At 42.9% G+C, this 20,141-nt stretch overlaps 1 protein-coding gene across 3 annotated transcripts in view; it reads left to right on the top strand.

The window, feature by feature from the left end:
- The window catches only part of CA10 (carbonic anhydrase 10), a 312,105-nt gene that overhangs the window by 178,055 nt on the left and 113,909 nt on the right, over positions 1–20,141 (top strand). For all 3 annotated transcript variants that reach the window (XM_068262773.1, XM_068262774.1, XM_068262775.1), the window contains one exon: positions 19,582–19,724. In XM_068262773.1, coding sequence (XP_068118874.1) covers positions 19,582–19,724 — 143 coding nt within the window. The remainder of the gene's footprint in view (positions 1–19,581; positions 19,725–20,141) is intronic.

Genomic DNA, 20,141 nt, shown 5'->3' with positions numbered 1-20,141 from the left:
GCTTTGCTGAGCAGAAAGCGGATGCAATGCGCTGATATTAACTATCCCATAAGGATTCATTGCACTAGCGATTTCAGGGTGTTTTTAAAAATCGCAGGCGCTCAAAAAAAACGCAAAACGCCCTAGGTGTGAACAAGCCCTTAGGGCATCTCAGCAGCCACAATTTCTTTTAAAGAGGAACTGTAACCTAGGACTGAACTTCATTCCAATCAGTAGCTAATCACCCCTTTCCCACAGTAAAATCTTTAGCTTTTCTCATATAGATCATTAGAGAGGGGACTGTATGGCTGATATTGTGGTAAACTCCTCCCACAGTGTGATGTCAAGACCTAGGTCCTGACAGTTTTCTGTCTGTAAACCTTGTTGCATTGTGGGAAACAAGGGTTTCTTTCAACAGCCAAGCAAGCAGTATCTCCCTCTGTGCATAGAACTCTCAGTAACAAACATTCCTTACAGATCACCTGGCAGAACTAAAGAGGTCACCACCAGTGATACATTTCAGAATGTTAATCAGGGAGAGGAAAGATTTTGCAATGGGCCAACACTGACTAAATAATCTATAAATGAATATTATAAACAATAAGCAATTTTATTCACTGTGCAATTTCACTACAGTTCCTCTTTAAAAAGGTGTAAAAAGTGTACAAAATCAGGGCAGTGGCATGGCAGAGGGGGATCAATGCTCAAATGTTCCTTCAAAAACATGCGTTTTATGCAGCAGCTTTTTTAATGCGTAAATGCCAAAAATCACACAGTTTCTTGATTTTTCAAATTAAGGTCTTTAACCACTTAATGGCAAGCTGACTTATAAAAACGTCATGCAAGAGTCTCTTAATGGCTCCAGGACGTTTTTATAAGTCAGACAGTGCTGCTGCCGATGTGCGTGTGAACGTGAAAATAGTGGGGGAAAAAAAACCACCAAAGACAAAATACACCTTTATTTCCAAACACTATATTGTCACCATACTTTGTACTAGGGACATAATTAAAATCTTGTGATAACCAGGACAAATAGGCAGTTACAATGTGTGGGTTTTATGCACAGTAGCAGTGTTTATATTAAAACTATAGGGGATGAAATTGGAGAAATAGTTTATTTTTTTAATTTTTTCCTTGTATTTCCTTTAAAATGCATAGAAAATAAAGTAATTACTGAAAACAAATATCAACCCCAAAAAAGCCCAGTTGGTGGTGAAAAAAACAAGATATAGATCATTTAATTGGGATTAGTAGTGATTAAGCTATTGGCAAATGAAAAGAATGAAAAGATGAAAATCGTTCTTGTCCGTTAGGGTAAAAACGCCTTTGGGGTGAAGTAGTTAAAATGGTCACTGTGTGTATCTGCCTAAAAGTTGTTTTGTACAGCTACTGTCTGAGATGCCTGAAAATTTTTTATTTATCTGCCTAAATATTTTAAATTGCAGCCACAGTATGTGAGGCCTGAAAAATTGGGCAATTACGTGCCTAAACCATTACTCTTGCAGCCACACTGGAGGCCAGAAAAAATTGGGCAATTACCTTATTTTTCGGACTATAAGACACTCCTGACCATAAGACACACCTAGGTTTAGAGGACAAAACCAGGGGAAACAAATAATATATATATATATATATATATATATATATATATATATATATATATTTATCCTGGTGCATCCATGGTGAAGGCCGGGGCACCTTGTGAATTGTGCCCCCTTTGTACCTCATGCCCCCCTTGTACCTCTTGTGTCTCCCTGAGTATTCCTCCTTCCCCCTTGTGTCCTCCCTCCCGTGTCCCCCATGTGTCTGCTTGTGTCCTCCTCTATGCCCCTTGGTGTCCTCCTCTATGCCCTTTTGTGTCCCCCTGTGTCCTCCTCTGCATGGGCACAGTACAGGGAGTCCCGACATTGTGGCGGGTTGGAGGTTCGTATTGGCAGGCGTTCACAAGTAAGGAACTCCCTGCATTTGGACTATAAGACAAAGAGACTATTTTCCCCCACTTTTGGGGGAGAAAAAGTGAGTCTTATAGTCCAAAAAATACCGTACCTGCCGAATAAATATCTGAATTCAGCGTCTGCATGAGATAGAGGCCAGAAGTAATTGGCATGCACCAGGGTAATAATTAATATATATTTTGGGGGGGGGGAGTAATGCAATGCAAATAGATGTAGAACCAAATGCCATACTGGGTGCTGTGCCAATGGTAGTGTAGGATAGCTGTGCCTGTGCCCAGGACAGACATGAGGCCTGGAGTAACTGGCATGCATCAGGGTAAATAATAATTTTTTGCTGGGTAAAGCCAATCTAAGTAGGACCAAATGACATACTGGGCAATGGCGGACGGTGCAGGATAGCTGTGCCTGTGGCCAGGGCGGACTTGAGGGATGGAGTAACTGGCATGCGTCAGGGTAATAATAACTATTTTTTTGCTGAGTAAATCTAAGTAGGACCAAATGCCATACTGGGTGGTGGCGGATGGTGCAGGTTAGCCATGCCTGTGGCCAGGTTGGACATGAGGCCAGAACAAACTGCCATGCACCAGGGTAATAATGCATAAAAATACAATTTAACCACTTCGCCATATCTGGACGCATATTTCCGTCCAGATAGGCAGTGGTGCTGCAGCCGTGTGGTGCGCGCGATCGGGCGCGCGCCCGCGCGCGCTCCCGCTGCCTCCTGCTCCCTCCCCGATCAGTGAATGGGAATATAATTCCCATTCACCGATCTAAGTCCCCGGCAGAAATACCGACGCTTTCTCATCAGAGAGCGTGGTATTTCTGCCCCCAGGAAACTTCTTCTCTTCATTATAGTTCCTAGATGCGACATCGTTCGCATCCAGGAATTTTTTTAATGTGGCCATCTTGTGGCCAAATAGTAAACTGCACCCACATACCTGTATTGAATAAAAAAATACAGTATATTACATCTAAAATTGGCTATTTACCTCCCAAACTAAAATTACCCAAATACATTTTTGTATTAAAAAAAATAAAATAAAAAAAATTACAATTAAAAAAAAAAACTACATAAATAGTTACCTAAGGGTCTGAACTTTTTAAATATACATGTCAAGAGAGTATCTTATTAATTTTTTTTAAATTATAAGCTTGTAAATAGTGATGGACGCAAGTTGAAAAAATGCACCTTTATTTCTAAATAAAATATCAGCGCCATAAATTGTGATAGGGACGTAATTTAAATGGTGTAATAAGCGGGACAAATTGGCACATAAAATGCATGGGTTTTAATTACTGTAGCATGTATTAATTTTAAACTATAATGGCCAAAAACTGAGAAATAATGATTTTTTTCCATTTCTATCTTAATCTTCCTGTAAGCAAAATGTACTACCTAAGGAAAGCCTAATTAGTGGCGGAAAAAACGAGATATAGATCAATTAATTTTGATAAGTAGCGATAAAGTTATTAGTGAATGAATGGGAGGTGAACATTGCTCGGATGCATAAGATTTTCGAAGCTGTAGGCTGAAGTGGTTAGAGTGGACCCAAATTGAAAATACAAGATTTCAGAAATAAAATCTATTTCCTAAATTATAATAATAAATAGCAGACTTTTTCAGTTGCATAATGACAAATATAAAATATTATACAATTATTGGAGGAACCCCTCCCTTCCTTTCATATTGCCGGGACAGAATCCAGCAAACTGGTGGAGTAGGTGGTGTCCAGCAAAGGAGGAATTGCTAATGGCTGCCACCTGTATAACCCTAGTTATGAAAAGAGAAGAGTGTAAAGCATGCACTGAAATGCTCATAGGCTTGAAGGAGTGTTTGTTTATCTTTGCATGCGTCAGAGCGGTGCAACTAAATATTTTGAATTAAAAAATGTTTGGTTTGGGTCCGCTTTAAGTATTACAGCAAGCCCTTTGGTCTTCTTGTTAACTTGCATTAACCATGCTAGGTGATCTGAATGCATTAGAGGCTGCAGTTGAGGACGATATTTGTCCTTGCTTGTATGCTGATGTTTTAACTGTGAGATTTGCCTGCTGTTTTATATAATTATTCCTGCAAATTATCCGCACAAGGTACCCAGCAATGTAAATTATCTTGACTACAAACTTCCTGGATTTACTTGTGCTGCAAGCAAAAGCATGCCCTGATCAGCAAACGTCTAATAAAAGTGTGATTTTAAAGGTGGCCAGATTTCTGTCAGATGCCTGTCAAGTTAAATCTAACAGGAATCTATCTGATGTGTGCCACACACTAGGATTTAGGAACAGATTTCCAATAGATTTCAGAATGAGTGAGAATGGGTGCCGGGGACTGCATAATAAAATATTGGTAAACTAGATTGCCAATATGTTACCACTAGTGGCAGTAGCACCTGTGATGGGGGGTTTAGATCTTTGGGGGCCCCAACTACAACTCTTCCCTTCCTCGGATACAGGGGACTATACTTTAGATCAGGTGTTTTTGTGGTTACACTAGTTATGGGTGTGAAGATCATGATGGTCACACTTGTTTTATGACCCTTGTGAAATGGGCCCCAAGGTCACGAAGGGCACCAAGGGTAGGCCAGGGAAGGGGTGTGAACATTGGAAGGACCTATCAAAGTTTTGCTTGAAGGCCACATGAGTTGCAGTTATGTCACTGTGTGGTGGTGGCTTGCACTCTCGCCTTTCAGCACTAAAGTCTCAGGGGGCCAATCTTAGCCTTTGGGTGGAGCTGCTTCTTGATTTACATAACCTCTGCTGTGCAGACTGCTTTACTGCTTCAGTCAAGAAACACATTACAGTACAGAAGGCAAGTCTACTGACCAGAGAAGGCCAATGAGATGGAAATTTTTCTGACTTGTCTGCAAATTTAATGGAAATGCGACTTGGGATAGGGGCCAATCAAAATCAGCAAGAAGCAAATTTGATTGGTCAAACTTTAAGCTGTAAACAGTTGACTCTGCATGCAAATTGGAAAAATCAGCATCTTGTGACCATCTCTTCTCTTATCATCTTTTCTAATCTAGTGATGAGCAGGAAAGGGGTGGAGCTACATACGATGGAATTTATGCCATTGGCATGCTCTTCCTTGTGCCCTTTTATGGTGCTGTCGTGGGTGTTAACAGCTAGTATTGTGATATGACGGGAAACAAAGTGTTCATCAGGAATAAGGGCCTGTTTCCACTACACACAGATTGGATGCAGAATGGATGCAAAAAAACTGACTCCAATGATTGCCTATGGGTCTGTTTCCACTAAACACGATTTTTCTGATGCAATCCCATAGGCATTCATTGGAGTCAGTTTTTCTGCAGCCATTCTGCATCCAATCTGCGTGTAGTGGAAACAGGCCCTAAGGGTTCAGAAGCAGCCCACATCAGTTCTGTAGGAAGGAATCTTCCACAGTTATGTTGCCTTTTTTTCTTGTATGATACAGCTGCCTCATAGAGAGGTTTTTGGCCACCTGTTGATGCTGCATCCACTAAACCCACCTAATTTCCTATGATGCTAAAGCCTATATCCTGGCCTGCCCTGGTTCATGTGACACCCGCACATGAAATGACATCGCAACACGCGGCAGTGTCATGTGGTACAGGTGCTTGTGGTGATGCTAAACACTGGAGGAGGCCAGGATTTGTGCTGGTGGACAAGTGAGCCTTCTACAGGGCACATGGCCACAGGGGGACATATACACTTTGGGGTCCGTCGGACACCACGATATAGAATGATGTCACCGCCATGCACACAATTCAGCCCTTGCAATCGAGATTTTCAATCTTTCCCATTCAATCCTTTTAAAAAAATTGGCCATGTAGCGGTATGGATTCTCCTTCAATTAAATAAAATCGAAAGGCAGATCAGCCAGCAAATTGGCATACTGTATGGACACCCTTACATGTAGAGAGTGGCAGCTCCAGCTTAAAATTTTTGGAGGGCACAAAGGGGCATGAAGGTTGGTTGGTTGGTTGGTTGGTTGGTTGGTTGGTTGGTTGGTTGGTTAGGCGCATTTAGGTGATAAAAATAGTTTTGCGAGCTTTAGATAGGTTTTGCCTAACTGATAGACTAACTAGTTAAGAAATGATAGAAACAAATGTAAACATCACAAACAGAACTCAGAGGCTTTTAAACAGAGCAGATTGTCCAAATGATGGTGCAATTATTGAAGAAAAGTTACCTAAAGATGTACTTGGCTAGTTTACTGGCTTGCTTTAATCCTTACTTGCATACTTTGATCTTCTAAGCACAGTGCTAAGAGCTTTGTTCATCGACTAGGCGGGTGCAAAATCGAAGCCACTTCAAGAAGAAAGTGTGGTCTTTCTGCACAGCTGTAGAGGAATTTTAAAAACAAAGCTGGAACTAAAGTGGTTAAGTTACTGCTGGCTGAAATGAACTGAATTTACTTGTCTCTTCAGTAAGCACAGATCATTTGCCGTGGCTGTTTGCTGTTGTTTTAATGGAGCAGAACACGATAGAGTCACGGAAAAGGTCATCGCAATATCTCTGCGTGATGCTGGCAAGTCCAAGGATCACACTTCAATCGTGCAATCATTGTCGTAACCTTTACTGTCGCCTCTCATTACCATGATTACGTTTATGCTGGATGGGAAGCTTATGCTGCTCTTCCAATGACGAGCGATCATCTGCTTCATAACACTGTGATGACTGCTGACAAGAATGTTGACCTGTCCCGTGATTCTTGGCAGTGGCTCCATTTCTCCAATGTGATTCTCCCTCAAACCTTCTTCTGTCTGTTGTTGTTGTTGAGTCAATATTCAAAATTAGGAAAGCCCCCCCCCCCCTTTATTATTATTTAGTATTTATATAGCACCGACATCTTACGCAGCGCTGTACAGAGAATATAGTCTTGTCACTAACTGTCCCTCAGAGGAGCTCACAATCTAATCCCTACCACAGCCTTATGTCTATGTATGTATTGTGTAGTGTATCATAGTCTAGGGCCAATTTAGGGGGAGCCAATTAACTTATCTGTATGTTTTTGGGATGTGGAATCAAACCAGAGTGCCCGGAGGAAACCCATGCAGACATGGGAAGAACATACAATCTCCTTGCAGATGCTGACCTGGCCGGGATTTGAATTGGTGACCCAGCACTGCAAGGCAAGAGCGCTAACCACTACGCCACCATGCCTCCATTTAAAACAGAGCCATAGCTCCCAACTGTCCCTCTTTTTGAGGGACAGTCCATCTTTGGTATCCAATACAGGGGTGTAACTATAAATCCTGCCCCCCCCCCAGCAATACTTTGATGGGGCCCCAACCTTTACACCCTTTCACTTGCCAACCCCTTGGTAGCCCTCACAGTCTGGAGCCCATCTTGAAAGGGTCATATAAAAAGTGTGGCCATCATGACACCCATAACACCTGATGGATGGGCCCATTTATCAGAAGGAACAAAGTAGTAGTTGGGGCCTACCGCTCTGGGCCCCCCCTGCAGTTACATGGACTGCTCCCCTCTACAGTAGTTATGCCCCTGGTCCCTCTTTGATGGGGCCCTCTTAATGTTCAAAACCCTTCACTTGCCTCCCCTTGGTGACCCTCACAACACGGGGTCCCTCAAACATGGATGAAAATACTATTGTGGCCATCAGGATCCACCCATAACATGTGTAGCCACACAAACACCTCATCTGGAGTATCAAAGACAGGGAAGGTTAGTAGTCCCCCCCCCCCTTCCCCTGCAGTCGCAGAGGCTACTCCACCCTAGTTGCGCCCCTGGAACCTAAACCCTTCATCCCTCTTTCTACCTCATATGTCCCTCTTTCAGGACTAATATACAGAGCTGTGTAAATATTTGTTTTTTATTTCTACTTAAAAATGTGTAGTCTCCATTGTGGTTATTGGAGACTATATACAGATCCCTCAATTGACTGGGCACATTTTGGCAACAGAGCAGTAGCTGTGACGGTGGTTTGACACGGATGACGGTCATCAATCCTTTTTGATTCCTGCACTGTGGTGAACTATTTAGTGAACTTAACTCTTCAGATAGTTGGAGTGTGAAGATCCGCATAGTTTGTCAATACATAGTTCTGAAAATGTGTGACGTGACTGCTTGAGTGAATTAGCATGGATGGTCAGCTGACAAGATAGGCATAGGGGGGGGGGGGGACTTTTCTATGCAACTGCAATTTGGTTCTATTCAATAAACTTTTTGTGATACTGTAAGCAGACGCTTCCCCTAGTCAATCTTTTTTCAGACAACTGTGTAAGGGAAACGGTTCCCCTTTACAGGGTTACAGACCATATATCACTTCTAACGCTCCCCAATCCTCAATTTTTGCCTAGTCCTGCTGTGACCCAGACGAAGGTTAGGAAACTTCTGGCAGCTATTAATAGCGGAGAACATTGACAAACTCCTTTGCTAAATTCCACAAGTCCTCCCATGTTCTGCAGGATCTGTGCCATGCGGACGTTGTTCTTTCCTTGCATTGCTCATTTATATTTCATGACCCCATCTATATGATTCTTTGGGAAGTCCCATAACATAGAAAGTTTTCTTCATGTATTTTTAATTGTGGTTATTTATTAAACTCTACATAATTTTGCATTATTGCTATGCTCTTTTTACTGCTCTTAATGGGGTTGTGAAAAGGTAAGAGGAAATAGTGCGTCGCCTACATACCTTGCCTTTTAGAAACTTTATTATTTTCTTGTTGCCAAACGCACATCAAACGTCTCCTATAAATAAGTGATGAGATCACTTTTTTATAATTGCAGAGGGGTTTAAAGAGCAACTGTAGTCAAAATAGCAGAATGAATAAAATGGCTTATTTTTTTACAATATTAATTTATAAGTTATTTAGTCACTGTCTGCCAACTGTAAACTCTTTTCTCTCCCCGATTTACATTCTAACATAAGGGAAATGCCGAGAGCCCAGTATAGTGTAGTATGTACTGTAAATTGGGTATGGAAGGTAAGTATAGGTAGGTTATACTCACAAACAAGGGTTACCATCCAGGTAACCACTATGAAGGCAGGTGAGGAGATTAAACCTGTCCCCACTCAGGATTAAGAAGTAGATCGGGAAAAAGGAAGAATGCCCCTCTACCAGGGGTGGAAACAACTGCAATAGTAGTACAGAGGCTCCAACAGGGTAGAAACAATATTTCTTTAAAATGGATAAAAAGAAGTAGATAGCGGTGGAATTACCCCTCCAAAACAGACACAAAAATTGCCGATTTAGGCAAAAATCAGTTTATTTGCATACTCCGAACAAGGTGCAACGAGTTTTGCGGGTATATCCCACTTCCTCAGGCAATAAATAGGAGCATATCACCAATGTGGTCTGGTACGTAGCCTGGCGCCTCTACAGAGGCTACGGTCCGGGACATAGCCTGGCGCCTCTACAGAGGAGCCGGCTACATACCGGACCGCATTGGTGATGTGTTCCTATTTATTGCCTGAGGAAGTGGGATATACCCACAAAATGCATTGCACCTTGTTCGAAGTATGTAAATAAACTGATTTTTACTTAAAACAGCAATTTTTTGTGTCAATTTTTGGGTAAGTCCACCGCTACCTACTTCATTTCATCCATTTTAAAGAAATATTGTTTTTACCCTGTTGGCGCCTCTGTACTACTATTACATTCTAACATGTTCAGTTAGTGAGATATCTAAAGCCAGTAGAGACTATCTCTGGTCTCCCAGAATGCTCAGAATGGAGAGAATTCTGCATAGCAAACAGCCTAGCTTAAAGTAAACCTGAGATGGGGGGATATCATTTTTTTTACATATCTGGGGGCTTCCTCCAGCACCCTAATCTATCCTACGCCATCCTTTATCCCTTGCTATTCGGCCCATAAAAGTGCTTCAATCTGGGGCGTACTGCGCAGGCATGTGCACGTGCACATTGCATTCCTGTCACCAGGAGCTGGCAGCACCTGCACAGTACTTCTGCACGCGAGCATGAAGGGGAGGGGGAGCGTGCAGCTGGACTGCCCATGCTCCGACTGGCCCTGACTGAAGGACCTTACGCGCCGAATAGTGGAGGATCCAGGCGGTGCAGGAGGAGATGGCGGAAACAGGGGGCAGAAGGAAGCCCCAGCCCTCAGGTATGTATATTTTTTTTATATACCCTGTCTCTGGTACACTTTAAGCCTCAGTGGGAGGGTGGTACTACAGACCAATATACAGCAATATATGGCTATAGGAAGTGTTTCTGATGCTGAACCCAGGATATTTACCGTATTTATTTGGACTATAAGATGCTCCTGACCATAAGAAGCACCTAGGTTTAGAGGACAAAACCAGGGCGAAAAATATATGCTACACCTGGTGCATCCATGCTGAAGGGGCATCTTGTGGATTATGCCCCCTTTGCACCTCATGCTCCCTTATACCTCTTGTGTCTCCCTGTGTCGTCCTCTGTCCCACTTGTGCCCTCCTCTTTCCCCCATGTGTCCGCCTCCTTCCCCTTTGTGTCTCACGTGTGTCCTCCTCTATGCTCCTTTGTGTTCCCCTGTGTCCTCCATTTGTCCCCTTGGCCTCCTCTACATGGGCACAGTACAGGGAGTCCCCAACATTGCAGCGCGTTAGAGGTTCATATTGGCAGGCGTTCACAAGTCAGGAATTCCCTGCATTCGGACTATAAGACGCAGTGACTTTTCCCCCCCACTTTTGGGGGAGGAAAAGTGAGTCTTATAGTAATGTGAAAGTGGGTGTCTTAAATAATTTACTGCATTCCACTATATGTCACTATAGTTACTCTTTAATGTTTGTATGGAGTCAAGAGAAGTAGACCAGTGCAGAATACAATAGAGTGTGTTGTTGGTTGGTTTTGAGTGGCATAGGGATAGTCAACCATAGCGACTGCTTTGTGGCCCGTAGCCAAAGGGTGCCTGGTTTCAGCAGCCAGCAATAAAGAGGTCCACTATGGGCCTCAAAAAGACCTGCAGCGGGTGCCCTGAAGCAGAACAGGAAAAAAGAGTGGAAGAGGCCTTTGCAGTAAAAAGGGCATTGCCATAGGCGCCCCTTATAAAAGCCGCGATTTGCGGCAAAGAATGCTATGTAATGCTGCAATTAGCATTTTGGATTTTATAGTGGCCACCCAAATGATCTTTCTTTGCAACATATCAAGGCTTTGTGGCAGGGGTGGTAGGTTAAGGTTGGGGGGCCTGTGTTAGGCGACACAGGTGAGGGTTAAGTGTTAGGCACCACATGGGGGGTTAGGGGTTAGACATAGGTAGGAGTCAGACTAGACTATATACTCTGTACAGTGCTGCGGAAGATGTTGGCACTATATAAATACAAAATAATAAAAATAGGTAAAGGGAGGTTTAAGAATTAGGCATTGGTAGGGGAAGGTCTTAGGGTTAGGCATCGGTAGAGAGAGGTCTTGGGGTTAGGCATCGATAGAGGGAGGTTTTAGGATTAGGCATCGGTAGAGAGAGGTCTTAGGGTTAGGTGTCGGTAGAGAGAGGTCTTGGGGTTAGGCGTCTGTAGAGAGAGGTCTTGGGGTTAGGCATAGGTAGAGGGTCGTCTTAGGATTAGGCATCGGTAAAGGGAGGTCTTAGGGTTAGGCATTGGTAAAGGGAGGACTTGGGGTTTGGCATCTGTAGAGGGAGGTCTTATGAATAGGCATCGGTAGAGGGAGGTTTTAGGATTAGGAGTCGGTAGAGGGAGGTCTTAAAGAGACTCAGAGATAAGTCATAAGGCAGTTTTTTTACTCACCTGGGGCTTCCTCCAGCCCCAAAAACACAGAGTCTCCTATTACCGAGGTTCACCGCGGCTGAACGGGAGATAGCTGGAGGACAGCGAGGGATGCATTCATGCGTATGGGGCTGTTGGAACCCCCGGGTAAGTAGAGAGAGGTCTTGGGGTTAGGCATCGTTAGAGGGAGGTCTTAGGATTAGGTATCGGTAGAGAGGGGGTCTTAGGGTTATGCATAGGTAGAGAGAGGTCTTGGAGTTAGGCATAGGTAGAGGGTCGTCTTAGAATTAGGCATCGGTAGAGGGAGGTCTTAGGGTTAGGCATCGGTAGAGGGAGGTCATGGGTTTTGGCATCTGTAGAGGGATGACTCATCCCTGAGTCATCTTTAAGGTTAGGAATTGGTAGAGGGAGAGGTCTTAGGGTTAGGCGTCGGCAGAGGGAGATCTTAGGATTAGGCATCGGTAGAAGGAGGTCTTAGGGTTAAGCATCGGTAGAGGGAGGTCTTAGGGTTAGGAATTGGTAGAGGGAGGTCTTAGGGTTAGGAATCAGTAGAGAGAGGTTTTAAGGTTAGGAATTGGTAGATGGAGGTCTTAGGGTTAGGCATCGGTGAAGGGAGGGTTCTGTGTGAGAGTAGGCAAAGGCATACTGAAATATTGGTAAAGATTACCAATATTTTACTATTGGAATTAAGTAAGACAATATCAATAATTTTACCAATATTATACTAGCAGCAATCCACCTGCCCTTCTTGCCAGGCGCCTTTTTTACATAAATGCGCCCTGAAGTGCAGGGTGTAAAGGGTGTAAGGTTGGGCACCAACGTGGAGGGGGGTTAAGGCAGGCACCACCAGAGGGGTGCTAAAGTTAAGCATCGGTAGAGGGAGGGTCCTGTGTGAGAGTTGGATTGTGTTAGGTCATAGTAAGATATCTGTAAAGATATTTAACTATCGTAACTAAGTAGTAGAATATTAGTAATTTTACCGATATTCTACCAGGGCTATCTCCAGTGTACGCAGTGCAAGGATCCTGAGTAATGTAACCCAGGTTCTTTTTTTCCTCTCACTGATCATCTCTAGACATAACTGGTGACAGGAATCACCCTCCATCAATGTAAGTGGATTTACCCTATAACTGTCGCCAACACATTTTCAGTATTTATTTTTTTCTTCGGGTTGAGTTTTTTATTGCAAGAGTAGCATGTAAATGAGAAAAACTATGGCTGATTTTAATGGCTCATTTGAACTATATATTGAACATACATTTTTTTAGCTACAGTTTGGCCATAGCGGACTTTTAAAGGAAACTGAGCAGATTTTTTTAACTCTCAGGAGATCTCAATAGCACACTAAAAATGCATGCTAAAATGTGACTCATAAATAAATTTTGCCTCATCTTTTTATGTTCAAGGGTTAATTACAGGCAGCGTTCTTCTATTTCCTCAGTCCACACGCAGTTCACAAGCAGCAGAAAATGGAAGGCAGATAAGGACTTTTCTAATTAGACTTAATTGCCCAGAAGCTAAAATCAAACTAACCCATTCCTCATTAGGGAGGGTGAGGAGGGGGGAACTGTGCTTCAAACAGATAAGTCACACTTGATGAACTTCTTACCAACCCTGGATATTGGCAGTGAAAAGGGAGCAGGGAGGATTAACTTCTCAAACAGGGCAGCCCTTTCAGCTATTTGAAACCATGAGTTTAGATCCCTTTAAGTGGTGCCGTAGGATCTAGTGGTGAAGCTGGAATGCAGCAAAAGTTCTCCAGTGTCGTCCCTTTAAGGCCATTTAAATAAATTTGATTTTTAGAAACTTGAGTTTTTCCAGTCTGCGGTTTCCACTTCAATAAAAGCTCAATCAAGGTACTTGGAATTGAATCTATTAGAGTGAGCAAGAGAGTTGAAAATTCCTAAATTAATGTGTCTCCAATTGTTCTGCTAAGACAAATCGCTCTGTTAGAGAATGTCAATGAGGGAAAAGTGAGAAGCAAAATGAGCAGCTGCCATGAAAACGTGAAAAATGCCTAACAGTGTATGATTACATGAGGAGAAGAGGTGCGGAAACGCCGCTATTGTAAACACAACTGGCATCCTGTCTCGCTCCTCAAAGTCAGGAAAAGGTCTTTATGTTTAAGTATGTCTAAGTAGAGGCAGCACAGTGGCCTAGAGCTCTCTCCTTGCAGCGCAGTGTCCCCGGTTTAAATCTCAGCCAGGTCAACATCTGCATTCTGCAAGGAGTTTGTATGTTCTTCCCGTGTCTGCATGGGTTTCCTCCTGGCACTCAGGTTTTCTCCTACATCCCAAACACATACAGATAAGTTAATTGACTTCCCCCTAAAATATGATACATGCACTACACTATACACACATAGATATATGCCTATGGTAGGGATTAGATTGTGAGCCCCTCTGGGGGACAGTTAGTGACAAGACAATATATACTCTGTACATCGCTGCATATGTTGGCGATATATAAATACTTAAAATAATAATAAGTCATGTCTAAGAGGCCTTTGGAGCAGAGCAGGATCATCCACCAGGCAACCTAGGCAGGTGCTTGGGGCCTAGTGGGTGTCAAGGGACACACCTGACACCTTCTTTGACCTCTCTCTACTTTAGCTTACCAAAATTATCACAAGGTTTACCAGGGCCCGGGTTTACCAGTAAATCTTACTCAATCTCTGCTTTGGAGAAAGAAGGCAGTGGATCACGCTACTGGCCTCAGCCCCCTGTGCTGTTAGCTTACAAACCCTCCTGTTAGCCAGCGTGGTCACCTCCTCTCACTGCGTGCATGAAATAGGGGTGCCAGGAAAATTGGGTGTCGGGTGAAGACGATATAAGTCTAACTGATGAAATATTTACAGCAGTAATGGCGATATTAAAACATTAGTAAATATTACCAATATTTTACTACAACTCACCCTAACCCTACTCTCACACAGAACCCTCCCCCTCAGACGCCTCACCCTAACCCTAACCCTTTCTGACGCCTAACTTTGAAACGCCCTTTCTTGTCGCCTAACCCTGAAACCCCCCTTCTTAATGCCTAACTCTAAAACCCCCATTCCTGATACCTAACCCTAAAACCCCTCTTCCTGACACCTAACCCTAAAACCCCCCTTCCTTACTCCTAACCATAAAACCCCTCTTCCTTATGCATAACCCTGAAACCCCTCTTCCTGACTCCTAACCCAAAAAACGACCTTCTTGGCACCTAACCCTAAAAAGCATGTGCTTCAAAAAAGAAAAACAAAATAAATACAAAAGACAAAAAAATTCCATATCTATAACTTTCTAATTTTTACAATGATATAAAGTTTAAAAACTATAGCTTTCCAATGTTCTTATAATGAAAAAAAAAATCTAAAACTATAAAGTTCTAATATTCAAAACAATATTTTTTAGGTTCCCAAATTTCTGCTCTTGGCACCCAATAGCTGATATTTGTATTAGAGCCCATGACGGCACCTTCATGCATTAGCTGTGGGTGTCTAAATTTCCTGCTTGCCTCTCACTCTCGCATTCAGGACTTCTCACTAGTGTCACCTCTCCTTTGGAACTCTCTACCACAGTCTATCCGTCATGTCCCAAGCATGGAAATTTTCAAACATAACCTCAAGAAACACAATTTGCTATATCTAGAATGTAAAAATACTGCCTCATCTGCTAACCCCTTTGTCTACTCACCCAGTATCTCTGCCCCACTACCCTCTAGATTGTAAACTGGCAAGGGTAGAGACATCTCCCTTTTATTTTCTGTTTTTGTGCAATTTATTAAATGAACATCTATCAATATTGGGTATGTTTTTCACACTTCACATCTATTGTATGTATCGGTACTTGTGTCACTGGTTGTCCCGTATGTACAGTATGTTGAATAGCTCATGCATCTATGCTTCCCTCGTTCTATGTTTTGAATGTTGTACAGAGCTATGGAACATATTGGCGCTCTATAAATAAAAATAATGATATTGCAGAGGCACTGGAACAACACAGTAGAACAGGGGTGGGCAAACTTTTCTGGCTGCGGGCCCCATTCCTCAAAAATCTAGCCCACAGCCCTAGTGTGTCTCCCTCCCTCCCGTCCTACCTCCCTCTGGAAAAGTGTGCACCGGAAGAGAGTAGGTGGTAACTCACCCAGTCTCACCTTCCATAGGTGATCTCCATGATGATGGCGGAGTCATGTGACATGCTGGGACTTACTGAAGGCAGGTCACATGACGCCACTGTTGCCATGGAGGTAACTGCTGGAGAGTGCAATTGGGTAAGTTGATTATCTCGTACATGCGCAACATGTATTTTTGAATGGACGGCGTGAGGGAGAAGGGAAAAGGAGCAGAATCCTGCCCTCTATCGGTGGACAGGCTTTGGAACAGCCATGGGCCGAGTCATAGTTTTCACAGGCCTGCAGTAGAATGTAGGCAGTTATTCAGGACACCCAATTTTACTTTAATTATCCTGGTTTCAGCATCAGAAACACTTCATAGCACTCTGGGAGACCTGGGGCCATAGGTAATTTGAGTAGATAGGAAGCTCAAAACACGTGAGCTTCTATCACCTTACATCACTCAGGATTTACCCACAAATTTACAGCTTTACCTCAGCAATGTCCGAGCATAACACAGGTGATTAGTAGCTAGCTATTTGAGCGATGATCCTTTATCCCGAGTGATAAAGAGTAATGTGGAGTGAGGTATTTGTGCCATGATAAGCTGTCCTCCGGCACCACGGCAGTGAAGATGCACCCAACATTCATCAATACAATCAGCTGGCTCTCAAATGCTTGCCTGACACTCAACACAGCATGCCAGGCTCCCCTGGCATTGTCATTTCCTGTCATTCTGTGCTGCCCGCTGGACACACTTTGCCCACAACTGTTGGTTTTCTCTCTGTGTTCTAACCCTGGAACCCAACAAAGCATCATTGATGTTCCTGCTGGGGCTCCCCATTCTTCCACTATGTGGGCTAGTGAGAATCATCCTGATTCTCATTGGTCCACCAACTGGCACCAATGTTGGCATATATAAAAGAGAGAATCGGCAGCAGTCACATCGGGTCCAGCGGTCGGTGCAGAGGGGCTCCCAGATTCCAACATAGGCCCTCAGGATCTATCCCCCCTCTTTCTGGACAACAGAGGTAGGGAAAGAGTCCCCGTCCATAACATGAGCTTTCTCACCACTCTCTTACAGACCCCCAATATCATGTACCATGTGAACTGGTATGGCTAGTGTGGTGGAACCCCACACAGGTTGACCATCCTGGCTAGAGGTGAGAGAGGGTTAAAGAATGTTTAAGGGAGAGGGGTCCTGCTGTTTTTTTGTTTTGTTTTTTAAACATGCCACCTCCTCTCCCCCCCCCCCCCCCCCCCCAAAAAAAAAATCTTTAACCACTTTACCCCCGCCCGTACGGATTTCTCCGTCCCTTTTTCCATCCTTTAACTCCCAGGGACGGAGAAATCCGTACTTTCCGCGTTCCCGACGCTGCCCGCACTCCCGCTCGTAAAACACGCCGCCCGCCGCTAGTAAACACGCCGCCGCCCGCTCGCCCGGAGATCAATGAACGCGAAAATCCATTCCCGTTCGTTGATCTAAGTCCCACAATGATCCGCTGCTCTCCTATGGGCAGCGCGATCATTGTGAGAAAAAACTCACGTGTCCAGCCTCCTTATACTTCCTCCAAGCTTCCGGAAGGACGCTTGGAGGTCGCATTAAAACAAAAAGTTACTGTGGCCATCTTGTGGCCAAATAGTAAACTACACCCTACACATTTTTCACATACAAATAAATGACTTTTACACAAAAAATTAACTCATTACCTCCCACACTCGCCATTTTTTTGTAATTAAAAAAAATTCAAAAATTTACAATTAAAAAAATACATAAATAGTTACCTTAGGGACTGAACTTTTTAAATATTTATGTCAAGAAGGTATAACACTGTTACTTTATAAACTATGGGCTTGTAATTAGGGATGGACGCAAAACTAAAAAAAATGCACCTTTATTTCCAAATAAAATATTGGCGCCAAACATTGTGATAGGGACATAATTTAAATGGTTTTATAACCGGGACAAAAGGGCAAATAAATTTAATGGGTTTTAATTACAGTAGCATGCATTATTTAAAAACTATAATGGCCGAAAACTGAAAAATAATTATTTTTTTCCCCACATTTTTTCTATTTTCCCATTAGAACACATTTAGAAAAAAATAATTCTTGGCATAATGTCCCACCTAAAGAAAGCCTAATTGGTGGCGGAAAAAACAAGATATAGTTCATTTCATTGCGATAAGTAATGATAAAGTTATAGACGAATGAATGGAAGGAGCGCTGAAAGGTGAAAATTGCTCTGGTGCTCAGGGGGTAAAACCCCTCAGTGGTGAAGTTGTTAATTAACCCCTTCTCACCCATGCAGGCTGGTATAGCCAGGATGGCTGACCCAACATGGAGGATTTTTATTGGTCAGTTTAGACCAATTTTGCTAATCTCCAGGATCTTCCCAGGGAAGAGACAGGCAATTTTTCAGAACTAGCTTACCGTATATGTTGTGCCTGACATAACACCTTAAATTTTCCAAAAAGAAGATGAAGCTGTTAGTTGGGAAGGTGACAGAAGAAGTACACTCCCATTCAGAAGTCTTCTGAGCTCCCGGGGTACTGGGAGGATGTGTTTAACAAAACAAAATATTAAGGACAATAAATTGGAGTGTAAATTAAGGAATTTACCTCCGGGGTAAGTCAGGCAGCGCAAGCCGCACACAATTCTATCAACAGCTCATGTTGACATATTTCGAGGTATTAAAATCTCTACATTAGGACATCGTCTGTAGCTAAAGGTGCTTCTATATTCTGAACTCCACTAGGATCATGAATTTTTGGACACCAATATAAAAAGTTAGATCTGTTTTTCTCACTCAGGCATACCTTATATACAGTACCGTATGCAAGGGGAAGGGTATCAAAGGTACAAAAGGCTCAAAAAACATCAGTATATATTTTAAAGCATATCTGAAGGAACATATGGCATGATGAGATAAAATATACACATATAGTACTATCCCGACTAAGAAATTATCAGACAGCTTGTCGAGTCCAGTCTGGTTTCCTGCACAGAAAATAGAAGCCAAATCAGATAAGAAACAGTAAGATAAGGTTCCAATGAGGTTTTACTGCAGGACAGCTCAAAGAGATATTAATTCTGTATCCTTTTCAGCTAAACAAAGCCGAGTGTGGATTCTAAACAGCAGCAGTGAAAGGCTGAGTAATGCTATAAAACTAAAAAAAAAAATATTAGCATCTTATCATCCATTCTTTACATACAATTCATTAATTATCTCATAAGTTAATTTTCAGATTTACGTTCAATATTGTCATGCAATTAGAAAAGAAGACAGGGAGGTCCGCACTTGTCCAGATGCAAAGCCACTTTATTGTCGGACCGTATCCACAAAAAATCCACATACTGTAGGTCACATAGCTGACATGTTTCGAACGTTTAGTTTTTAATCATAGCTGGTTTTACTGACACATTTGACAGAATCTATGAATATGTGTTTGAGGAGAAATGCACCACCCACATCCAGCCTACACAGGGCCAGAGATATTAGGTGGGAATTGGTGCATTTCTCCGCCCCCGTGTGGGCTGGATGTGGGTGGTGCATTTCTCCTCAAACACATATATTCTGTCAAATGTGTATATCAAATGTGTATAACCAGCTATGATTAAGAACTAAACATTCAAACATGTCAGCTATGTGACCTATGTGGGTTTTTTTGTGGATACGTCCAACAATACAGTGGCTTTTCATCAGGACAAGTGTGGACCACCCTGTTTTCTTTCATGGTTTCAGTGGGCTTGCTGACCCTGTCAAGCATTGTCTGGAGATTGTGTGGGGTGCAGTGGTATTCACTACATTTATCAATTGTCATGCAATACTGCATATGCATCTTGAGAATTGCTTATGTGTTCTTTTTACTTTGTTATAGTGCCTTCCTTCTGGGGATTAGTAAATTCGGCCTGGAATCTATGTGCCGTCGGGAAGAGGCAATCTCCTGTCAACATAGAAACCAGCCATATGATATTCGATCCCTTCTTAACATCACTACGGATAAACACTGGTGGAAGGAAGGTAAGGAGGAGCGCCGTCAATCTTTACTGAGGTCACAAAGAGAGAGAAAATGGCACATGTGGACACATTTTAGGGAGGATCTTGTTCAATCACATCACCTCTTCTTCAATCAGCTACAACCATTAAATTCTATGTAGTTGTCGAAATGTAAGAGAATTTATGCTGCAACATAGCCACCTGATCAATCTCTTGATCAATTTCTTACCAAAATCGGTTGAAGGGATCAATTGGACATGCTGTAAAATCTTGGTTGCAAGTGCTAGATCGGGTGCATGAAGGCAATGGCATTCAATATCGCAATGACCGGAGTACACAGTGGACCACTGTCTGGTGTCCCCTCAAGTGTAAAGTGTCCTACTGTGCCCGAGTGCAGTGTAAAAGTCTAATTTGTCTGCCGCCACAACTCCTGGCCTCATC

The sequence above is a fragment of the Hyperolius riggenbachi genome, chromosome 12 (genome assembly GCF_040937935.1).
Source record: "Hyperolius riggenbachi isolate aHypRig1 chromosome 12, aHypRig1.pri, whole genome shotgun sequence".
NCBI classification, from domain to species: Eukaryota; Metazoa; Chordata; class Amphibia; order Anura; family Hyperoliidae; genus Hyperolius; species Hyperolius riggenbachi.
Note: the sequence above shows the minus strand (reverse complement) of the source record. Positions and strands in the feature narration are given on the sequence as shown.